This window comes from Neofelis nebulosa, chromosome 2 (assembly GCF_028018385.1).
Source record: "Neofelis nebulosa isolate mNeoNeb1 chromosome 2, mNeoNeb1.pri, whole genome shotgun sequence".
Taxonomy (NCBI): domain Eukaryota; kingdom Metazoa; phylum Chordata; class Mammalia; order Carnivora; family Felidae; genus Neofelis; species Neofelis nebulosa.
The window spans coordinates 4,939,623-4,962,714 of NC_080783.1; the positions used below are offsets into that span (position 1 = coordinate 4,939,623).

Here is a 23,092-nt window from a genome sequence, read left to right on the forward strand (position 1 = left end):
CTAACCCAAGACCACGGCGACTCCAACCGCGCCTCAACCTCCCCCAGACCTTTAGCCGAGGGAACCCCTTCCACGAGAAAACAAACGGGGCTCTCAGAAGGAGGCGGCTCTGAATTTTCCCAGGTTGACACCGTCACATGTAAACTGCGGCCTCCTCCGGGTGCTGTGGCCCAGACACCGGCCGGGAGACACGGGTGAAAGGAAACAGCGGGATGATGCCACCACTCGGGTCACCTGGCTGGCACGTCCCCCCCACGGCGTGCACATCTCTCTTTCTCATTCTCATTCCCTCTCGCGGGATGAGAAATGATTCTAATTACTTTACGGCTGCATCTGTTTCCTACTCTGCAACTTGACTGAAAACACCAGAATCCGCTCATTCGAAAGCTCTGATTGGAATCAAAGCCCCGCCATAAAGATAAAGGCGGCCTGCTGTAGCGACGGTAAGTGGGAGCAGCCTAGCAACTATTTTAATTACTGCACTTAAACCGGGTCCTACTTCAGAGCCCTGGCGTTATTTCCATTTTAAACGCTTCATTTCTCAATCCTTGATCGATTCCCTATCAGCAGTTCTTAGGCTGCACATTCGAAGGTTCCGAGGTTTTATTCTTGTGTTCCCACTGGCCTACGTGTGACGCCCGAGGCTGTGCGCGGACTGGACGGGGGGGCGCTGGAGTGACCGGAGGGGCAGTGCCCACGTCTCGGCAGCCCCAGGTGCGCCGTCTAGGCCCGGCCCGTCCTCCGTAGACACTCCTGTCCCCTCACCCAGAGAAGGGAGATAACAAACACCAGATTCCTAGCAAGGTCGTTTCTGTTCTCTGGATTTGCCAGACGTGGGTTCCTAATCAGGTGGATCCCATATTCTGGGGTTGGGGTGGGGGGAAACGTGTGTCCTTCCCAGAGAAAAGCTACCTATTATTTGAATTTTCTTTTCAAGATTTAATATACTAGGTTCGTGGGGGCACCTGGGTGGCTCAGTCCATTAAACATCCGACTTCGGCTCAGGTGATGATCTCACGGCGTATGAATTCAAGCCCCTCCTCAGGCTCTGGGCTGACAGCTCGGAGCCTGGAGCCTGCTTCGGATTCTGTGTGTGTGTGTGTGTGTGTGTCTGTCTCTCTCTCTCTCTCTCTCTCTCTCTCTCTCTCTCTCTCTGCCCCTCTCTGGCTTGCATTCTGTCTCTCTCTCTCAAAAATAAACACTGAAAAAAATTTTTAAAAAATACAGTAAGTTCATGGGTCTGGATATTTAATTGCAGGACCATCTGACCATCTATCAGTGTGAGCAAGACGAAAGAATTTAGCTTTTGTTCAGTGGTAACTTGTAAGTGCTGTCAATGCCGCGTATTTGTGCAAAGGACCCCAGAAAAAGAACTTGGTGGAAGTGGCAGCAGGTAAGAAGGTATTCACCTTTAAGCAGGGGCGGGGCGGGGGGGGGGGGGGACCCTCTCTGATGAATTTTGGTAATTTTGTCAAGAGACACATTTCTTAGGTGCCAAAACAAGAAAGGACACCAGCGTCACTGCTCAGTTAATGAGTAACCGACCATCTCGAGGGACACTGCCAGGGGAGAGCAGGCCCGGAGAACAGTTCTGAAGGCGTCAGTCCATCTTACTTAGAAGGGTGAGAGCTTATGCTGAGTTAACCTGCTTCCAGAACACAAGGGGAAGAGCTGGTTACAAAAAAGTTCAGTGTTTTGCCCTACATCTGGACAGGTGAGGAGGGAAAGGCCCAGAAGGGCACTCTCCCTTAGGGCCGAGCCAGACTGGCCTCCCTCGGGAAGGAGTCTACATAGAGTGGATGGATCCTACGGTGAATATGTGCTTTTGCTCCGAATCGCTCCACCTTCCCAGGCTTTCCGTTACTTTATAACAGGCGGGTGTTTTCCTTCCAAGCCCTCCAAGCACGCGACAGCTGTGTTTCGGTCGTTACAGGCATCCCAAGAAGTAAACGGAAGACGTACCCATTTCACAGCTGGGTAAACTGAGGGGAGCAGACTGAAAAGATAAAGACGGAGCCCAGCTCGGCCTGCTGCCCTGCGCTTATCCGTGGGCATCCGGGAGGGACACTTCCTTGGTGACTGACTCGGCAAGAAAACGAGATTGTGACTCAATAATCTGAATTCACAGGCCTGTGGGCGAGCGGATATTCCGTAGCAGCTGTCTTTACAGAATTAAACAGGAAGTTTGTCAACAGAAGCTGAAGTTTCTCAGCGCGCCACGTCATCAGCACCGGCTGGGCCTGTCTGGTTATTCGCAAAGTTACCGGAAACATCTGGGTTTCGGCATCTTCATTTACTTCGACCGAGTTCCAAACACAACGGCTGAATAATTCCGTCCGGGCTTTGTGGTTTGTCTTTGAAACCTCGGATACAGGTTTCATTTTCTCTGGTGCTCGTTTCGGAACAGAAAAGGCCGGAACGGCAAAACACAAAACACAGTAAAGCAAAAAGGAGAAAGTGTTCAGACTTCCACTCAGGTGTTTTCCTAACGGTCCCCACAGCCTCCCACAGCAGCAGTATTCCTGTCGACATGTTTTTCTCTGTTCTGGAAAAGACTAGTTGGGGCAGAGACCCAGCTGCTGGGCGCTGGTGAGGCTGACGGGCAGGGTACGGCCAGTCTCCGCTCCAGCTGGTCGGGGCCGTGCGGACCTGAGGTTACGCACCTCGGCACCTCTGGGCACCGGACAGGCTCCAGCGTCTCGTACGAGCAGGCTCACGTCCACACACGACACCCGGCAAATCCCTGCTGGGGGCGGTCAGCCTGACCCCCTAGTTTCTTGCTGCTGCACGGCAGAAGCACCTGACATAGTTTCTTGCCCATAACATGTCACGGAAACAGATCTGGGTTCGGCGACCAGTGTGGACAGACACGTGGTGGCCTGGGACCAGGTCTCCGTGAGGTTCATCACTGAAAGGCTGTGCAGGAAAAAAAAAAAAAAAAAAAAAAAAAAAAAAAAAAAACCCCCACAGAGGAGAGAGCGCGGCTGCCCTGGGAGTTACAACAATACGAGAACAGGGATGGGGAGCCGGTGTGACAGGACGAAAGGGTGCGTGTGGGTCAAGGCCGCCAGGGGAGGGCGGGATGAGGACTGACCGTGGCTCCCGGATCCAGGAAGAAGGGTCGCTGACGAGGAGGGCGAGGCGTGGGGGGAGAGGGGAGGAGTGGGGAGCAGGAATCACGGAGCTCTCCGCTCTCACGAGGTGTGGGAACTAGATGACGGTACCCCATCTGCAGCAGCTTCCCGGGGCCGCCCTAACAAGGTCCCACAAACCGGGGCACAACACAGCAGAAACGGCCTGGCCCGGTTCTGGGGGCCGAGTCCCAATCTGTATCACTGGCCGAGCCAGGTGCCGGCAGGGCCGTGCTGGCCGCGGAAGCTCCAGGGGACAAACCGCCTGGAGGCGGTTCTGGGGGCCGCGGGCGAGCCCTGGCGTGTGGCCACGTCGCCCCAACCTTCACGTCTCTACCTCGGCGTTGTCCTCTCCCCGTGTGCGGCCACGACTCTGCTCCCTCTTACCAGGCACGTGGTTGTGGCTCAGGGCCCAGCCCCTTGTCTGAAGATCTTTAACCACATCTGCAAGTGCCTTGATTCTGCCATAAGGCTGCAGGGGTGAGGCTGTGGCTGTCTGTGGGGGGACCACCAGGGGCTCACCACCACACGTCTCAGGCCGTGGCTCAGATACCCTTGGGCCCTGGAATCTGTTACTCCGACACTTAGTACCCTCACACGGACCAATGACCCACCAAAGCCATTCTGTTTTGTTTTGTTTTTTCCTCAAACCTACCAGCTTTCCTAAGTAGTTTTTTGTTTTTTGGGTTTTTTTTTAGTTTATATATATTTTCTTTTTTTCTGTTGAGAGCGAGCACACGAACAAGCCGGGGAGGGGCAGAGAAAGAGAGAGAGATCCCAAGCTGAGAGCGCAGAGCCCAATGTGGGGCTTGAACCCACGGACTGCTGCGATCATGACTTGAGCCAAAAGGCTTAACTGACCGAGCCACCCAGGAGCCCCTCTGAGCAGTTTTAACAAAATTACGAAATGCTGCTGAGTGTTCTAAGACTTGCCCTTCAATTTGAGCCTCTGTTTTATTTGAATCTTTTGAGTTTATATTTGGATAAATGGATACATGAGACTTAGAAACGGATCTTTACAGAATCTGTCCTAGTTCTGTTGATTTGCCAGAAAGTGGACGGGGACAAAAAAGGCCTATCCGGTCCTTTGTAATTTTTATCTCATGTATATTTAACGATACCAATTCCTTTATTTCCCATAAGAAATATACGGTGCAAAGAGACAGACTCCCAGGTTTTCGGGCCAGTGACTTCTGGTGGCAACGACTATCTGGAGGCTGGTTTGTGGCCGCAGGGCAACGACCCAGGATGCGGGAGAGGGGGCCCCATGCACACACGGCGGGGAGATACAGACGCCTATACGGGAGCGCGTCCCTGTGCACCCGGTTCTCCGGGCAGGACGTCACAGCTGACCGCACCCGGGATCTAAAAGGTAGGAGTCGAAGACGTTCTCAGCCGCAAGTGGGCATTTCTGCCAGCTGGCAGGCACCCGAGAATTCTTTACGCAGGTCTTGGAAGGTGGGTCTCAAGACCAGCCTTCTGTCTCTGGATTGGAAATCCATGCTGGTAAAACACAAGTTGAGGGAGGAATGCTGTGGTGTCATATCAGAAAACACAGACTTTAGAAGAAATGAAACAACACAGAGTAATTATTTTCGGGTCTTTTTAAGGCAGGTTATTTAAAAGAATATAGAATAAAGTCCCAATTTTGTTTTGAAAGTATTGAAAATCGACTCAACGGGCATTCAATAAAATGTTTCTTACTAGGTGGTGGGATCACAGGCGATTTTAACTGGCTCCTTCACAGTTTCCTGTATTTTTATAAACGGCTGTTATTCTAGTGAGAAATACTAAAATGTTTAAATAGATGTAAATAGATAACATATAAAACACGCACAACTGTATATTTTAACAGAAACGGACCTGAAAACGTAACCCTGAAAAGCAAAATCCCTACACAGGATCTGATGCTATTTTAGCAGCCGAGGGTCCTGCCCTCCTGCCTCACGGGGCAGACTCACTCAAGCCACAGAAAGTGCTAGCAGTGAGCTTCGGCTTCCACACCGTTACCTGAGCAGGAACACACGGCAGTGGCACATGGAGCGGTCCTTATGCACTTGATTGCCTTTTTCCAACGGTCCCTCCTTACATGAGCCATCGTATTTCATAGCAATTAAGTTAGCTGCGGATTACCCAGAAGATTCCCTTTGCACATCACTTCACGTCTCCAAGGGCTTCCCGATCGTCTTCAGACTGCACACCAGTGTGAGCTGGACGGACTACCTGTTTGCATTTCTTTAAGAACCTTTGGGGGGCAGAGCCTGTCGAGGACAGAGAGTAGCAAACAAAAGCAGGCGTCATGCCCGCCACCATGCCCCTAACACCAGCCCTCAGGCACAGGCTGACGGCACGCACGCAGGACAAAGAACCCGAGGAAGGGGAGCCCCCGGGAAAAGATCCGGGGTTGTCGTTTAGGATGTGACAGGGATTTGCACTCATGGCTCTTCTCAGTGGCCGCACTGGCTGGGCTACGTGCGGAGGTCTATCATCAGGGATTATTTAGGAGCTCAGTGTACTTCTGCAGCAGGATTTCCTTGCTCCCTAAAAAATTCCATCACGCAGCTCTGGTGAAGAATGATCCCACCGCAGCGGTCAACAAGCGTCTGGCTTCAGAGCCGTGCTCATTTCCTGTGGGTCCCAGGCACCCGCCTCAGTGCCTTGCAAATGGATGAATGCAGACTTTACTAAATGCAGCGGAAGAAGCATCTAGAGCCTGGGCCAGGGCTCCGCCTACATGGCCCCTTCCCCCAAATTCTCGTCTTTCAGGGGGTGGTACAACACCCTTCCACGGCGCTGAAAGACTAGACTGTGAAACCTGCTGTCCCACAGCAGAAATTTCCCTGTGTTATCTCACTTCTCCTGTTGCTCAGTGTCCGGCTGTGTTTACCCCACGCCGGGGACTGGCCTGTAGAGTTCTGGGAGTTATATTTACTTCCTTATAAATTCCAAACACTCAGTTTGTAAGTAATCTGATAAAAGACGCCATCTGTATAGAAGAGCCTGTGATGTGACAGGTTTCTCATCTGACGTAGCAAACAGGGGAGGAAGTCCCACTGACCACACAAAGAAATGGAAAATGTCATGAGCTGAGGCTCAGTTGGTAGTGCGGGACTCTTGATCTACGAGTTGCGAGTTGGAGCCCCACGTGGGGAACAGCGATTACATAAATAAAATCTAAAGGGGCACCTGGGTGGCTCTGGCAGTTAAGTGTCCGACTCCTGATTTTGGCTCGGGTCATGATCTCTTGGTTCATGAGATCGAACCCCACATGGGGCTCTGTGCTGACAGCACGGCACCTGCTTGGGGTTTTCTCTCTCCCTCTCTCTCTGCCCTCCCCCTCTTAAATGTTTTTTTTTTTTTAATTTTTTAACATTTATTTTATTTTTGAGACAGAGAGAGACAGAGCATGAACGGGGGAGGGGCAGAGAGAGAGGGAGACACAGAATCAGAAGCGGGCTCCAGGCTCTGAGCCATCGGCCCAGTGCCCGACGCGGGGCTCGAACCCACGGACCGCGAGATCGTGACCTGAGCTGAAGTCAGACGCTCAACCGACTGAGCCACCCAGGCGCCCCTTAAATGTTTTTTTAAAAATCTTTGAAAAAAAAGTCATGAGCTGAGCTGCTACAATTTCTAATGGAATTTATGTAGTGGGAGAAAATAAAGGGTAAAAGCCAAAAAAAGTAAACAAGAGGAAAACAGCAGTGAGAAGCCCTCGACCTTGGGAAAGTAGAGGAAGGAAAAAAGAAAACCCTGAACCCCAAAAGTGAGGCTCTTCTACGTGCCCAGCCCACTGCAGGGCGCACAGAGAAGCAGCAGGTGGGAGCTCTCTGAAGGGCCCTCAACTCCTTCAGGGATCATAGCCACTCCTCACCACACCTCGCCTCACTTCCACAAGAGTATCTACATTTCCCAAAACCGACTGACTCCCTTCCCTCTGTCCAGGAATTCCGGCCCATGGAGAATCCACGGCGTCCCACCCAGTGGGGGGGCAAGAGCCCAGCGGAGAGACCGAGGGCAGTGGCCTCACCCCAGACCTGCATGGCCACCCGCTCAGACCTGGTGTTGGACCAAGGACGCAGACCCTAGAGCGGGACATCCGGGCTGTCATCAGGCCAAAAGAACTCTTGGGGAGTTCCATTAAGAGTACGACAGGGGCACCTGGGTGGCGCAGTCGGTTAAGCGTCCGACTTCAGCCAGGTCACGATCTCGCGGTCCGTGAGTTCGAGCCCCGCGTCAGGCTCTGGGCAGATGGCTCGGAGCCTGGAGCCTGTTTCCGATTCTGTGTCTCCCTCTCTCTCTGCCCCTCCCCCGTTCATGCTCTGTCTCTCTCTGTCCCAAAAATAAATAAAAAACGTTGAAAAAAAAAATTAAAAAAAAAAAAAAAAAGAGTACGACAGACTAGGGGCGCCTGGGTGGCTCAGTCGGCTAGGCGACCGACTTCGGCTCAGGTCGTGATCTCGCAGCTCGTGAGTTCGAGCCCCGCGTCGGGCTCTGTGCTGACAGCTCGGAGCCTGGAGCCCGCTTCGGATTCTGTGTCTCCCTCTCTCTCTGTCCCTCCCCTGCTCATGCTCTGTCTCTGTCTCAAAAATAAATAAATAAAAACATTAAAAAAATAATACGACAGACTAAATAATAAATGTCTATTATACTCTAGTAAAAAAAAGTACACATCTTTTGACAAATTTTCTTCGAAGTCTTAAGTTACATACAAGGCAAAAAAAACAAAAAAACAAAAAAACAAAAAACAAAAAACCAAGAAGGGATTTGGGTCCCTTTAACCGCAGAATATATCATTTCATCTTTATTTTGTCCTCCTCCCCATCCCAATGAATGAAACTTTACTTCTGTATTCCTGTACTGCTGATCCAGTAACTTCACACGCTTTATGGACTGTATCTTATTACAGGCCTAAATGATCTCTTAAACCACTGTGTTAGTTTTATTATGTCTGTATTCTCCACAGTGACAGCAAAGGGGAAAAAATACGCCAGCGAGAACCATCCTTACGAGCTCTTTTGATGCCCCCTGGTGGCAAGTCACTAAATTACAAAATCAAGTACTTGAAAGCAAACATTTCCTTTCTTCCATATTTTCATGGAGTCTCAGAGACCTCTTTATAGATCCAACGTTCTCTTACCCACATATTCTATTACGTGAAGACAGTATGTGCAGACGAACTTTTATCACACAGCTTATCGCAAATAATTCATATGTTGATTACAGTGGCACATGTAACCCCAAATTCCCCAGTGGGGATGTGGCTCAATTTTATTGAAAATAACTAAAGGAGCGTCTTCATTCACTTCCAGGTTTTAAAATGTAATCTGCAGGGGCACCTGGGTGGCTCAGTCGTTTAAGCGTCTGACTCTTGGTTTAAGTTCGGGTCATGATCTCATGGTTCGTGGGATTGAGCCCCATGTCAGGCTCTCCTCTGACAGGGCAGAGTCGGTGTGGGATATTCTCTCTCTCTCTCTCTCTCTCTCTCTCTCTCTCTCTCTCTCTCTCTGCCTCTCCCCCACTCACTCACTCTCAAAATAAATAAACCTTAAAAAAATGTAATCTGTGGCCTTTAGCACTTCCAGAACAAAGGTAAGACCATGTGGCTGAGACAGACACACCTAGTCTCTCACTTCTGAAGGTGCTCTCTGGCAGGATGGCCTCATGGGCCCTGCCTGCTCATCTGCAAAGTGAAGGGCCAGGCTAGCCAGGTTCTCACGTCCTTCCAGACATGATACCCTACAAGTGTGCAGTTCAGGCAAGAGATGAATTTAAATGCAAAAGGCGCCTTGGTGCTGCATTTGATAACAAAATTTTGGCCCAGGAACAGGAGTATTTCTAGCATCCAGATGACTGCGTCAGTGTTCAGTATTTTTTTTCTTACGGTTTACACACGAAGTAAAATGTGAGGGAGCTTCCTGAAATTCCAAAACTGAGACCAAAAAAACCCTTGGACTGCAGGAGGACAGCTGTGGGAAGACGGAACGCAGCGCCCCCTGCAGGCAGGCACGTGTACGAGAGGAAGAACTGCAGAGCGCCTCAGGGGGGCGCCACCTGACAGCGCGGGGACCGGGACAGAGAAGCTCAAGGTGCCATCGCCCGGCTCTCCTCACGGCGCCAGGCCTGACCATGCGACAGCTGGCCAGACAATCCCCCAGACGGCTCCCTTTTCTGTCAGACGGGGCTGCTGTTTGCTCGCGGGCCCAAGGCAGGGGCCAGCGTACGGTGGTGGCTGAAAGTGGGTGGCATCTGAACGGCAGCCTTGAAAGCTAAGGCCACCACCACGTGCTCGAGTTACTGACGCCGGTGCCGGCGAGCCGACTCAGGATGTGACAGAGGAAAAAGGATGCACGTTTCTGCTTTTGTTTGCAGAAAGTGCAAAGATGAAATGGTCTTCTTCCCAGATCTTGACACATCTAACGTGAAACGATGAGGTAAGATCTTCACGTTCGCCAGTGGGGACATGTGCTTCAAGGGTTCGGGGAACTGGTCTAGAGAGGGTCCCTGGCCGCCCTGCAGAAGGACGACCCCCGGGGGCAGTGCACCCGCACTCTGGCCGCAGGCACGGCGGACCAGTCCCGGGACCCGGGGCGGGTGCGGCCCTTCTCGGGAACTGTCCTGGGTGGAAACGAGGCTGGGTTTCCGGGGCCCCTCAAACCCCCCCGGGGCACTGACACGACACGAAGCTCCGGGAAGGGTTTTCTCCACTTCCCTCAGAAGGCATCCCGCTGCGGGCGTCTGTCTCGGAGGGGACACGCGGCAGTGCACAGGTAACACCGCGGGGCCAGAAGGGCCGGACGGGGGAGGGAACCCCAGATCCGACATCGCGGCCACACACGGAATCGGGGGCGGTCTCTGCGCCGCTCCAGCCGCAGAGAACCCCCCGGAAGCACCGAGGCCACGTCTTCAAGAGCAGCGAGGCCCATCTGCTCCCACGTGTCACCTGCCACGCCAGACCTCCGACCCCCATCTCTTGACCAAACTCCTGCCTGCCAAAGAGGAGCTGCTTTTTACACCGAGAGACAAACCTAGTGAAAACAGTATTTTGAAGAATAAAAATAAAACAAAACAAAAACATACCACTATGATTCTTTTCTATCTATAAATGATGAACGTTTCTAAACAGAAAATACCCAGTGTGGCCAGGGTACAGAAGAAGGAGGCCTGAGCGGGGACGACTCCCTGGACGATTTGGGGACATTGAGGACCAAAAGCCATGAGGCCACGTGGGCCACTGAGCCGGCAGTCTCCCCTCCAGAGCGGTCTCCTAAAGAAAGGATTAAGGATGGAGACAAAGACTTAAACAGAGAGCCCTCCACCGAGGCCCTGAACCTGAATCAAACACATAAATGGGCGGGGGGGGGGGGGGGGGGTGGACAACCAAATACATACTAGGCGACTGGACCAAAAAAGTAGTTGTATTCACTTAATGGAATGCAATGGAATAATGAGAAAACTCTTGTAGAAAAAGTACGGATGTAATCAAGCAGGTTTTCCAACGTCGCGAGGCCCGATAACCCACTTTCTCCGAACACGCGGCCACACACCCCACCCCGTAACAACGACAGCCCCCGGGCGGTGGCGTTGGGGGTGGTCTTTACTTCCGTATCTCATATTCTTTAAAAACCTTGTCTTTAGGAAATCGCACAAATCCAACTTAGTCATCAAAGCTTTTAGCCTATTTTTCTTCACACAAACACGGTTTCAACCTGCTCCGCACGGCGGACTTCTCCCTGAAGCCCGGGAGATTCCATACACCTGCTGGTGTGCCCTCTTCTCTTCACAAAGTCTGCAGTGACGCTGCGTGAACCACACGGGCCAACCGCAGACCCCAGGCCTGCCTCGGGGGAGGCCCGGCACCTGCTCGAGTTGGACCCCCGGGCACTCTTGGAGGTGACACTGACCAGCACCCTCCCCCGCCCAGCTCAGGAGTATGCACAGGTATCAGCGCCCATGGAGTAAAGCTACGCCTTCCAGTGTCAAAGACTTTCACAAGTTTCCTCCCTGGAGGATTCCTCTTCCTTCTCTCTCATGAACACAACATATTGGGGCTGCTAATCCAGTCATTAGCAGACAATTCCTCAGTGAATGGAGGCTACTCAGAATCTGGCTATGTCCGTATTCTCTAGGGGGAAATAATGTTGTAAAATAAACCAGACTCCACAGCCAGAGAAAGACAAATATCATATGACTTCACTCATATGTGGATTTTAAGAGACAAAACAGAAGAAGAACATAAGGGAAGGGAAGCAAAAATAATATAAAAAGAGGGAGGGGGACAAAACCTAAGAGACTCAAATACAGAGAACAAACTGAGGGTTGCTGGAGGGGTTGGGGGTGGGGGGATGGCCTAATGGGGGAGGGGCATCAAAGAAGACACTTGTTGGGATGAGCACTGGGTGTCATACACAGGGGATGAGTCACTGGTCTCTACTACTCCTGAAATCTTTATTGCACTACACGCTAACTAGCTTCGATGTGAATTAAAAATTAGAAAGAAAGAAAGAAAGAAAGAAAGAAAGAAAGAAAGAAAGAAAGAGAGAAAGAAAGGAAGAAAGCGGAAAGAAAATTAACAGAAGACTTCAAAATAAGTTGGAAACACCAGCTACGAAGTAGAACAATTTCCGACTATGCTTTTTAAGTAATATTTTTGTATCCTTTTGATCAGAGGCGGCGGAGGGTTAAATAGGTCAAAAAGTACATCACCGCTTCGTCATTTTAAAAACATTAGGAAGAGCAGAATCCCGTGGCATCGTGAACAGATTATGAACAAAAATAAAAGCCATTTGTATGCATTAATGATACATCAAGCTAATTCAAGCTGGCTCAAGCCGTTAACAGAATCCTGGGGCACGTCCCAGCTCCGAGGCCACAGCGCAGGCAAGTATTAACACGACCGTTTTCTGTGTCATTGATAAAATTAATTCCAGGAGCAAAAGAGAGGGGTCTTAACATGAAAATCAGGATAAAGCACACGTACTAGGAGCGTTGGCAGTGTGTGAGTTAAAGCAGGCGTCTATGTGCACACGTGTGGGGACTGGTGCCGCACGAGGCTGCCAGTAAGGGAAACACAGCACAACATGTTCCCGACCAGGGTGGAGCAAAGCCTCTAGTAACACGGTAAGTCCACAAAACTGTGAAACAGAAGATTATTTATGGTCTCTTGTTGTTTGTAACAACATCAGTCTTGGTATCAGGACTTTAAGAGGACTTCTTTGGATGTTATTTTTGAAAGAATCAAAATGCCTTTTTCCTTGTAATGCTCCCCTCCACCCCACCATAAATGAGTTTAAGAATTATCGACTTTCGGGGCACCTGGGTGGCTCAGTCGGTGAAGCGTCCGACTTCGGCTCAGGTCACGATCTCGCGGTCCGTGAGTCCGAGCCCCGCGTCGGGCTCTGTGCTGACAGCTCGGAGCCTGGAGCCTGTTTCCGATTCTGTGTCTCCCTCTCTCTCCACCCTCCCCCGCTCATGCACTGTCTCTCTGTCAGAAATAAACATTTAAAAAATGCACGTACATAAAGGGTATTGACAACGTCATGCTTCATACAACGAATCAGTGTAAATCATTCACGCACTTTCCCATCCAAACATAACCGAGGGCTACGGCAGAAACAGAAAGACCCACCCAAAGCTACAGATTCTTCCTCACCGCGCATATATGCTTCCCACCCACAGCCTCGACCCAAAGTCTGCTTCGTGTTAGCTCCAGCTAGGTATCTCTTCCATTTAATGAGAGGTTATAAACCATGGGCCAGACATGGCCCTTTTGGAATCAACTTGCAGGTTCTAACTTCCATGGGATCCGACCACATTAGAAGCCGCCAGGCAGCGACAGGCAATGACGCTTGTGGTTAATGATGACAGCAGAACGACGGCCAAACTGGGGCCACGCCCGTGGCACTGGACTCAACGAATTCCCTGTAGAGGAACCTGTTGAGTGTTTTCCTTCTCTTCCTTTCTCCCGTTTGGGCCATATGTACGTAACTCTCACCCTTGTTCTTAGGAAGTTCTAAAACACTAACCCCCTAGGGGCGCCTGGGTGGCTGAGGTGGTTAAGCGTCCAACTCTTGATTTCGGCTCAGGTCATGATCTCACGGTTCGTGGGTACGAGCTCCGTGTCAGGCTCTGCACTGAGACTGCTTGGGATTCTCTCTCTCCCTCTCTCTCTGCCTGCCCTCTGCTCCTCTCTCTCAAGATAAATAAACATTAAAAAACAATTTTCAATATGAACGCCCCTGAATAAAGTGTAATTTAAGCAGCTGAAATTTACCCCGTCATAATATAAACTAACTAACTACCCATCTGTCCCGGGAAGTCTTGAATGTACAACTTTTCGGTGCAGTGGGCGGGGGGGGGGGGGGGGGGGGGCATGGGGACACGGGGCCAGCGACGGGCACAGAGGCACAGACAAAGCCATGGTCAGAAAAGGACACGCAGGCTGACGTCGGCTGTAAACAGGGCCTATTAAGATCTACTATTTGACATCAAGTCCTTGGAGTGTGACATAAATATCAGTCATTATTACAAATGACAAAAAAAATACAAACGAACAGACACTTCAGGACTCAGTTCACCTTTTCAGTATGTATTCTTAAATGCCAATGTACACAGACATATGGCTTGCCTTTAAACGTGAAAAATCTTACTTTTGAAAGCACTCCTTTGGAAAAAGAAACCTACCAAACATAGAAATAAATGGACTCCGATCTAATCTCAACACAATAAAGAGAAAAACAGCAGCCACAACACAAATAATAAAAGAGGCCACCCCCACGATGGAAATTACGCCGGTTCCCAGAAAGCATGGAATAGGCCTAATCGACACATCCTTTAGCGGCACAAACAAAAGACGACGGCGTCAGCAGAACACCACGCGGCACTCGGAGCAAAGTCCCCGAAGATTGCTCCCACTTAATGACGCTCTAATACATGCAATTAGGTTGTACAAACCCGCCTCGTGAACACAGCTACTCCCATGCCGGACGCTCCCGTAATGAGGACCAGGCAGCCGCATACAATTCATGGGGAATGGGATTCTGTGCACGTCAGGATTTCTGTCTTTGGGAGCGAAGGCCAGAAAGCAAAGGGAGGCTCCCTGACTTCCTGAAAACCCCTGGGCCAGCCACACAGCCCCTCCTGGCTCAGCCCGTAGCACGGGGGTCCCCGCGCCCAGGTGAGCCATCCGCAGGCCGGGGGGCACCTAGGGAACAGCTTCTTACGAAGGTGCTTTCCAGAGCGTGAAGCGCCACACGGTTGTAAAGAGCTGGCGTGACGGTGCCGGGAGCCTGATGTGGGTCCTCCTAGAACGGGACCACGCCGTCAGACGGAGGCCCGTCCACAGGACAGTGCACGTCGGCGTGTAACTCCCGGAAGGCCGAGCGCAAGCCCGGGTTATGGCAGCACCAGCAATGGGCAGACAGAGCCCTCTGATGCTGTCGCCCAGCCCCTCCACCCACACGCACCTAAAACCGAACCGTTTCTCATGAATGCAACGCAGCTCATCTATCCTAGAGTGAACAGTCTTCCACGTGGGATCGCCAAACTGGACAGTGTCCAGTTCATAACTGGATGACACGGTGACAAAACTCGGCAGCCCTGGGGAGAGTCAAGCTGACGGATGGTAATTTGTAATTTATCCAGATCTCGGTCAGTACGGATCTTGACCGGGTCTGGCAATTTCCTATTGTCCTACGAATACAAACTGAAGAAGGTAGGGAGTTTAAGCTTTCCAGGGGAGTGTGCTGTAACGTCTAATAGGATGCTTTCGGTGGGATTTAACAAATGACTACAACTTCAGAATATACGTGCTCAGAATACTGAATTCGGTATACAAAACAGCCGGTGTCCAGATGCGTTACAGGAAACCCACGTATAAAATGATACTGCTTTACAATACAGGCAAATCTATCAGCTCATTTCAGGAGAGGGAGCGAGGAAGAGAGGGCAAGGGCATAAAAGGGCTTGGGTAAGGACAAACTAAATTCTTTTGTACTACCACCAAAGGTCTACTCATTCTGTACGAAAGGGAAACCACTTTTCTTTAGACATCAGGGATCTTTAAAACGCCGCATACCAGTCAGATCCCATCATTAAAAAATTATAAAATACACCCCCCCCCAAAAAAAAACCGTAGGGGTTCTATTGGCTCTATGCCAAAAAATGTCAAAACAAACAACAAACTGATTCTACCTCCTGCTTGGTTGGAATGAGGGAACTACACTGTGGCGTTCACTACACCCGACACGCGGCCATCACACGAGCACCGTCGTGGAAGCAAAACAAACTGTAAGCGAGGACATTCAACGTAGGGTAGGAAATTTCAAAAAGAGAACACAATTCACCATTTCCAAAAACCCACTTTGAGGGAACGAGAATCCCCAACACTCTGTCATGAAGATAAGGCGGCAGGGTCCACTCTCTTCCTCCCAAGATGGCGCACGTTGATGGTCTAAGGGGCCCTTCAACCGCTTACACACATGAGTTTTTACCTTTCGGCATTGCTCGGCCTTCGAGGGGAGGAATTTATTTTTGTCACTGAGTCCTAAGCATCGTAGGTCGTCCCTGAACATCTAGGTTGAAAACTCCCACCACCCCTAGCCAGAAGCTCAACTAACATGGCACAAAAGATGTGTCGCTGCAAGGCCTTCTCCCACTCAGCTCGTTGCCTTAGGAAGTGAGGGAAACCCTTCTTCAGTAAGAACCCTAACATCAGAGGAATGACGTCTACAGAGAACGAACTTTATTTTCCTGTAATCCTGTATCTTCATGTATCCAGGCCCTGAGAGAACAGACAACCAGGGGCTTCTGAAAAATCTAATGCCGACCCGGAAATCACCATTATAATGTTAAAAATACAAAAGCTTGTAGCGATCTCCCAGACACACCGGGGGCAAACAGAACTGCACAGAACTAGACAGACTGAGAGACATGGGGGGTGGGGGGGGGTGGGCACGTGCAGCCCCAGGTTGCCTCAATCCCCTCTGGTCCAGACTTTGGTGGCCCAGGGCTCCTGCAGGGCTCTCCAAACAGATGGGTAACCACGCCTCCACGAGACCCGGCAGCCCAGATGCAGAACCGGTGAGCACGTGCATTCTCCGAAGGTGAATCTTATTTATAAGACCCCCTGTGGGGGCCAGATAGTTCTGCTGTGCGAGCCACACACACTCAGCAGGAGTCAGGTCAAGGGTGATCCCGAACCTCTGCAAGCAGGTGACAGAAAGCAACCTTGTCCCCCCCCACCCTAGGGCAAGGTGCAAGCTTAGGTCTCTGGGTACTTGAATTTTCACCTCGCCAAGGCCCTCCCTGTTCTCTACCCCAAACCAGAGGCACGGTGCAGGGAAGGCTGGTGCTCAGGTGAGGGACTCAAAGAATAAACAAATGAACAAATGGATCCATCTACCTCCCTGCCTCCTGACACCGCTGGGGCTCATAAGGATGCTCCCTCCTGAATTACTTTCCGAGAGCCATTTGAAAACGACACCACGGAGAGAAAAGTAAACACTCTGTCTTCAGTTTTAGGACACTAAGAAGGCAAAGTTAAAGAAGCAAAGACTAAAAGTCCCTGGTATCTTAAAGAAGAAACCCGGGGAGCCAGGGGACTAGAATGCTTGGCCGGCAGGGGCAGGTACAAATAAGGTCTTGCTGGGGTAACAGTCCAGCCTCTGTTTTTTCTCCAGCAATAAGCTAAACCTTACAAAGAAACCACGTGCCCCTTCTTTCTCTTTCTACAATGCAACGATAAAGAGTGCGTAAATAAAAACAAGTCCTAAGGCTTGCCAGAAAACCGAAAGACAAATCCACATGAACAGTGTCTGTGAGTGGGCAGTGAACCTGCGTCCCTGAAGCCACTCTGCCCAGCCTTCCCCCAGGTGAGTGGGCAGGACCCAGGTCCCTGCTGTGTAATGACAGGATGGTTAAGGCTCTGGGCTCTTGGTCCCAAGACAGGCGTCCAATCCAGGCCCAAAGCTTTTGGTCCAGCTACGTCATTTTTCTGAGCCTTGATTTCTTGAACTCTGAACCCTATGGGGTGTTTTTTCCTTAAAGACTAATACAGATTCTTAACGTTAACGATTTCTAAGTACCAAGCACAATCTCCTCAGTCAAGAACTTTTATCGGTAACAATTAAGGAGTTTATGTATGACCTAATAAAAAGATATACCACATAATTACCCTACAAAATAAGAGTAAACCCTTATTTTTTTTTTTTAAGTTTTATTTACCTATTTTGAGAGAGAGAGAGAAAGAGAGAATCCCAAGCAGATTCTGCCCAACGCAGGGCTCAAACCCACAAACCACGAGATCATGACCTGAGCCAAAACCAAGAGTCAGTTGCTTAATCGACTCAGCCACCCAGGTGCCCCGACTCTAATTTTATTTTTCAAACTTATCTTCATATAAAGATATTTTAAGGACAAAATCACAATAGTTACAGAAGCTGTCATATCGTGAGCCTTATTTCCTTTTCTGACTCTGTACAATCCAAATGTTTAACAGGAAGGCATTATTTCTAAAAACAGAAGTAACAAAACGAATGTATTGAAAACCTCCTAAGCCTGGGAAAACTCCCAAGAGCTTAACGTGCTTCACCATTCAAATCCCAACAACAGCAACACCTTAATATTACGTGAGATGATGATGTTTGGAAAGGCCCTTCCCCTCCCCTTGCTGGCATCCCAACTTGCAGACAACAAAGTGCTTCTGCACACACTCTGGAGGCAGGGCAGGGACGCATAACAATCTTGGCCTCCCCTACTATTTACTAATTCTTAGGATTATGGTGTATGCGTTCACTTACTTACGGGAAGTTCACGTTTGCAATAAACGCACAAGTGAGGCAATCATTGCGGAGAATAAGCTCACCCATACAAGGAAATTCTGAACATCCCCATCAGGGACCGACGCGCTTTCCACCAAGGGCCAGAGGGTCCCCGTTTCAAGCTTCGTGGGGCCCTAACGTCTTAGTTGCCACCCCTCAACTGAGCCGTGGTAACAAAAGCGGCCCAGCCGGGGCCACCGAAACCACTACTTACAGAAACAGGCTGTTGGCCAGATTCGGTCGTGGGCCCAAGCTTGGGGACCTTCACGTGTGACAGTTTGGTTGCACAGGGTTTGGGCTGCTTGGTGGAAGACGGCGAGCCTGCCCCGCGGGACACCCTCCCGGGACCCCACACGCTTCCGTGCGGGGCTCTTCACGGGCGACCGTTCAAGGTGCTGCAAACACGGGCCCGCACGGGCGCCACGGGCTCCACGGGGGGCCCCACCACCCAGCAGGGATGGGTACAGCCCGAGGGGGCCCCCAAATGTGCCGGGCAGGAGGAAGGGCCGGGAGACCCCAGGGCCCTTGGTGGGATGCTGCGGTTTCCGAGCGGGCCCTGGGGAGACAGTGAAGACTGCGGGTACAAAGGTCTCTGGAACACACGTTGTGAGAAGGGGTGAGGGTGGGCCACTGCACGAAGAAAAGAGGCGAAAAGCCTAGAGCATGGGGGTGCTTAAGGAAAGGGGAAGAAAACGTGCTGTGTGAATACGGTCACCTTTGCGATGTAATGAAACAGGTCACAGTGTGCAATTCCTACAACCCCGACTGAAAACGAATCCGGACATTTAGACGAGCGTTCGCACGTTGTCCCGCAAGCGCAGGCCTGTCACTACGACTCGCACTGGTGCCCGGCAAGGCCGGGGTGACCCGGCTGCTCGGGCGGTCTGCTCTGCCGCCGCGGATGTGAGCCCGAGCAGGGGGTGACCCGGCCTTTAGTCCCCACGACCGCGACCAGAAGCGGGACCCTCCGGGGGAAGCGGCTTTCCCCCAGACCTTCCCGACGCCCCCCTGCCCCCTAGACCAGAGAAACCAAGTCTCCATGCACCCCACCCCCTTCCCGGCCTACACTTGGCATCGGAGTCTGTGCCCGGGGTGCTGCCCCCCCCCCCCATATGGAACCCTGCGCTGCTCCCGGAGAGCCTCCTGTCTGACGCCCCCTGTCCCGGGGGTCCGGGATTAGCAGGGGGGTCACTAATGAATTCAGTCACAAAGAAACAATTCCTGCCCCGTGGCGCTGGCTCCAGCCACGAGTCGGAACGATTTGCGATTGGGCTTTTGTTCTGTTTTGGGTTTTTTCGGTCCACGCTTGGCTCTCTTTACTCTTTCTGTTTATCCTCCTCAAAGCCCAACATGCGATACGTAGGCCGTTTTTAGGAACAAGCCTGAATTAAGAACCAGTAGCCACAGCGGAGAAGAGACGGCAAACGCGTCAAGTCCGACACACCGCGCGCAGAGACCTGCAAACGTCTGACCCTGAACGCCAAGGTCACGGAGCGCCTGCGAACGGGCGGGCGGGGGGGTGGGGGGGCTGCGGCTTCTGAACATGCGCACAGGCAGCCGAGAGCCTCCTCTGGACGGGGGCGTGGCCAGCGGTCACGTGGACGGGGCCCCGCCCACCGGGGGGTCGGTGCCGCGCCGGCCGGCCGCGGGGGACGCTTACCGTCCTGGAAGACGCGCTCCACGTTCAGCCCGTACGTGGCGCACGTCTCGTAGTACGTGCACCTCTTCAGGTCGCTGGACAGCTTCCGCGCCCTGGCGTCGTCGATGACCCGCGGGTTCGTGGAACTTATGGCATCTGGAACAGACGAGCAAAGACAGGGTGACCACGAGTAGCTCGGGTGCTTCCCGCAACTTAAGGACCTGGGGTTTTTAAAACCTAGCTTACCCTCCAAGTAATAATCTCAAACATTTTATTAGAGTCATCCTTTGTAAAACTCCGTTTCAGAGGATCCTGCTTCTGAAATTTGGGACAAAAGAATGCCTAGGAAGACCAGAAGGAAGGCGTGAGAGTTAAATGTGGCTCCGGAGGAAAATAAAAGGGAAAAAGACACCCCACGCTCGGTATTTGCAGGTGACTTTCGGTGCAAGAAGCATCCTGCGAAATGCGTTCTATGAGCATAATTCCTACAGGTGCAGCCATTCACCCGTTCGGTGCGTGTCCACAGAGCCGCCCTTAGGGGTCCTAATTCCAGGCACAGGGCTACCCCAGTGAACACACAAAAATCTGTGCTTCACGGAGGGGCTACCAGGTCAGCCAGGGAGGGAGAGGTGGGCCGGGGAGAGAGGGGTCAGCTGGGGAGGGAGGCAGAGAACGGGGCGCAGACGGGGAGCAACCTTGAACCATACAGTGTGGCCACCAGAGCCACGTCAGGCAGGGAAGGAGGTCGAAGGTCCGTGTGCTCGGTGTGATTTTCAGGGCAGCCCCATCTACAGGAAGGCGGCAGGGCCAACCAGCCACCACCTGCGGGGGAGAGCGCCTGGTGTGTTTAAGGGAGACTGAGGCAGGAGTGGGAAGGGAGGTGGGGCAGTCGGGGGGGGGGGGGTGTTAGTTCTAACACAGCCGCTCCTGGGCAGACCCACTTCCTACAGGATCTAGGTACAGATGGGGACGTCTGAGCGGCAAAGCAGACATGTCAGGCACCTGCCACCAGTCCCCTAAAAAAGGAAGACTCAGCCCTTATTAGCTCAGCGTCCCAGATGCGTCCTATCATGAGTTCCCAGGGAGTTGCTGAGCGCCAGCCTCGTGCCCGGCACACGCCAACGCAGGAAGGCCAAGATGTTAAGGCCGCGGAGCTAGGTGTGAGACAGCAGGCACTTTTCAGGGACTTTTCCTGCCGTGAAGCTTTCTCAGCGGCATAAAGGCTCCCGAGCTACGGGAAACACCCAGCTGCTCTTTAAACAAAAATCCACTGGTGGGATTTTCCCTACTACCCAGAGGAAGTGCAGCACAAGAGAAGACCTACGAGGCAGCCACAACCTTGTATGTTTTGTTTACTTGGGGGCAGGAAGTGCATAAAAAAGGGGCATCTGAAGGGAAGAATTTATTCATTTTTTCCCTCTCTTTCTCTTTTTTCTTACGTTTCTTCCTATCTTATCTTCAGCCCTATGGAACAGGCCTGACCTGACAGTTTCCCTCAGAGAAATCAAGACTAACTCTGATTCATACCTCTTTTGCGGACAGTGACCCGCACCATCTCGAGAGATGTTCCAGAACTTTCCCTGGCAAGGTCTGTTACAGGGATTTGTTCCAAGAACATCTATCTTGCCCTGTCTTGCCTTACAGGTTAACAAATTTGACTTAAATTTCACAACACTTAAGAAAAAGATGTATTTTTTTTAAATGTGTAAACATCTTTTAAGGAAACAGGAGGGAAAAAAAGCTTGAAATCTGTCAATCCGGCTGATGATTTATCGCCACCTGGAGTCCCGGACACTTCCACGGCCCCCTTTCCTCAGTGGGATGCCCACCCCGCTTCTGTCCCGTCTCACCTTCCCGGGTACAGCGACACGTCACGGGTGTGGCCGTGTCGTATCTGCACCTCGTTTCAGTCAGGGCGACACAAGCCTTGTTTTTCGTTCCACCCTAACTCTGTATCCTTTCAGGGCTCGTGCCTTTCTCTCAAATAAATTTAATCTGCAGGCATTTAAAATAGAACCTGCTCGTCAAACATTACACAGCCGCCTCATTCGGAAATGTCTTGTGCCCTGACGGGACCCTCACACAGGCTCCCTGGCTCCACCACGAGTGGACACGTATTCCCACAGAGCCCCTCCTCCCGCCTGTGGATGAGGCCGCGCCACATGCCAGGCGTCCTTAAAGAGTGAACATAATTGTTCATCTTTCCCATTCCAGAACCTCCTACCTCCAGGCCACCAACCCCAAACACCGGGGAGAGAAGCTCAGAGTCCCTCATCTATAACCTGACCCACCTTGTATCTCCAGCATCCCACAAAACCTGTGCAAAAGCACAACAAACGAGCAGGCTTCACAGAAAGCAAGTCTGTGAGCAGTAAAAGGTACCTGGGAGTGGAACCTTCCAGAAAGCCCACACTCACTCCACCATCTCGCCACTGGGGGGCGTCTGGGGCACTGTGGAAATTAAAGGTCTGATCAAGGACCAAGAGGAACTTGCCTAATTGCTAATACTCACTCACGTCCCGTTCGTTTGGGACGGGGCTATGCTGAAGTATGAACGACGTCTCACAAACGAGTGTGAGGAGACTGCCAGGAATCCCTCCTCCACCCGGGCTCCCTGGCTCAGGTGCTCACTCACCCGGGGCCTCTTCAGGCAAAATGCGCTCACTCAACAGATGCTTCTACCGCCAGCAGGAATAAAAAGGGGTAGGTCCTTGCAGTCAGGGACCACGTTAGGGCCTCCCCAGAGCCTCTACGGAGCCTTCCGTCAGCCTCCTCTACAAAGACATGGACCATCCTGGTGGGGGACAGGGATATGCCCTCCTTCGGCTGAGGTGGGACACAGACGGCCCCGCTCATCCCCAAGGAAGGGGAGAGAGAGAGAGCCGTGCTTCTGGCATCCCAACCAGGACCTCACTAAAGCTGATACTGAGCTGTAACAATTATAAAAGCAACCACTTATCTTACGTGTATGTGCCCACGGATGCTTCCGGTGCCTTACAGAAGTTCCTCCACTTAAACCCGGCCACAGGAGGTGGCAGTCAAGGTCACACAGCCAGGATGCCCCGATGCCAGGACTGCGTGGCCCCAACACCCAGGGACAGGACACTCCACTCCACTCTCCACTACCCAAAACCTGGCTGTGTAAGACGACAACAAATGATCACATACAGCCTTCTGGCCTGGGCTGAACAAGTCCCTGCTCCCTCTCACAGTGTGTCCCCAGAAAAAAAGACATTCTGAGTCATAAATAGAAACCCCTTCACTCGGGCAGGCACTAAGGAGATGCCCACACCCGGTCTCTGATTTTGCTCAGAAATACACTGGGCTGGCCTGCCGGAGTGGTGCTCGTTGGGAAGGAGTCGCTGCATCTTCAGGGAAGCTTTAAAGCAGGATCTGCTCTAGACGGGCCACCCACTATAAAACACTACTAAGAATTTTCAGGGTGCCACCTCAAACATGCCAACTCGGTACTGGTGCGCCCTTGTTTCCCAGGGACCACTAGGGGG

The 23,092-nt window shown here is 51.7% G+C and overlaps 1 protein-coding gene across 20 annotated transcripts in view; it reads right to left on the reverse strand.

Moving 5' to 3' along the window:
- Positions 1-23,092, reverse strand: part of AGAP1 (ArfGAP with GTPase domain, ankyrin repeat and PH domain 1) — a 549,180-nt gene that overhangs the window by 304,856 nt on the left and 221,232 nt on the right. For all 20 annotated transcript variants that reach the window (XR_009253932.1, XM_058700362.1, XM_058700369.1 and 17 more), the window contains one exon: positions 19,608-19,742. Coding sequence is in view for 19 of the 20 variants with exons in the window: in XM_058700362.1 (XP_058556345.1) it covers positions 19,608-19,742 (135 nt within the window). In the remaining variant the exon portion in view is untranslated. The remainder of the gene's footprint in view (positions 1-19,607; positions 19,743-23,092) is intronic.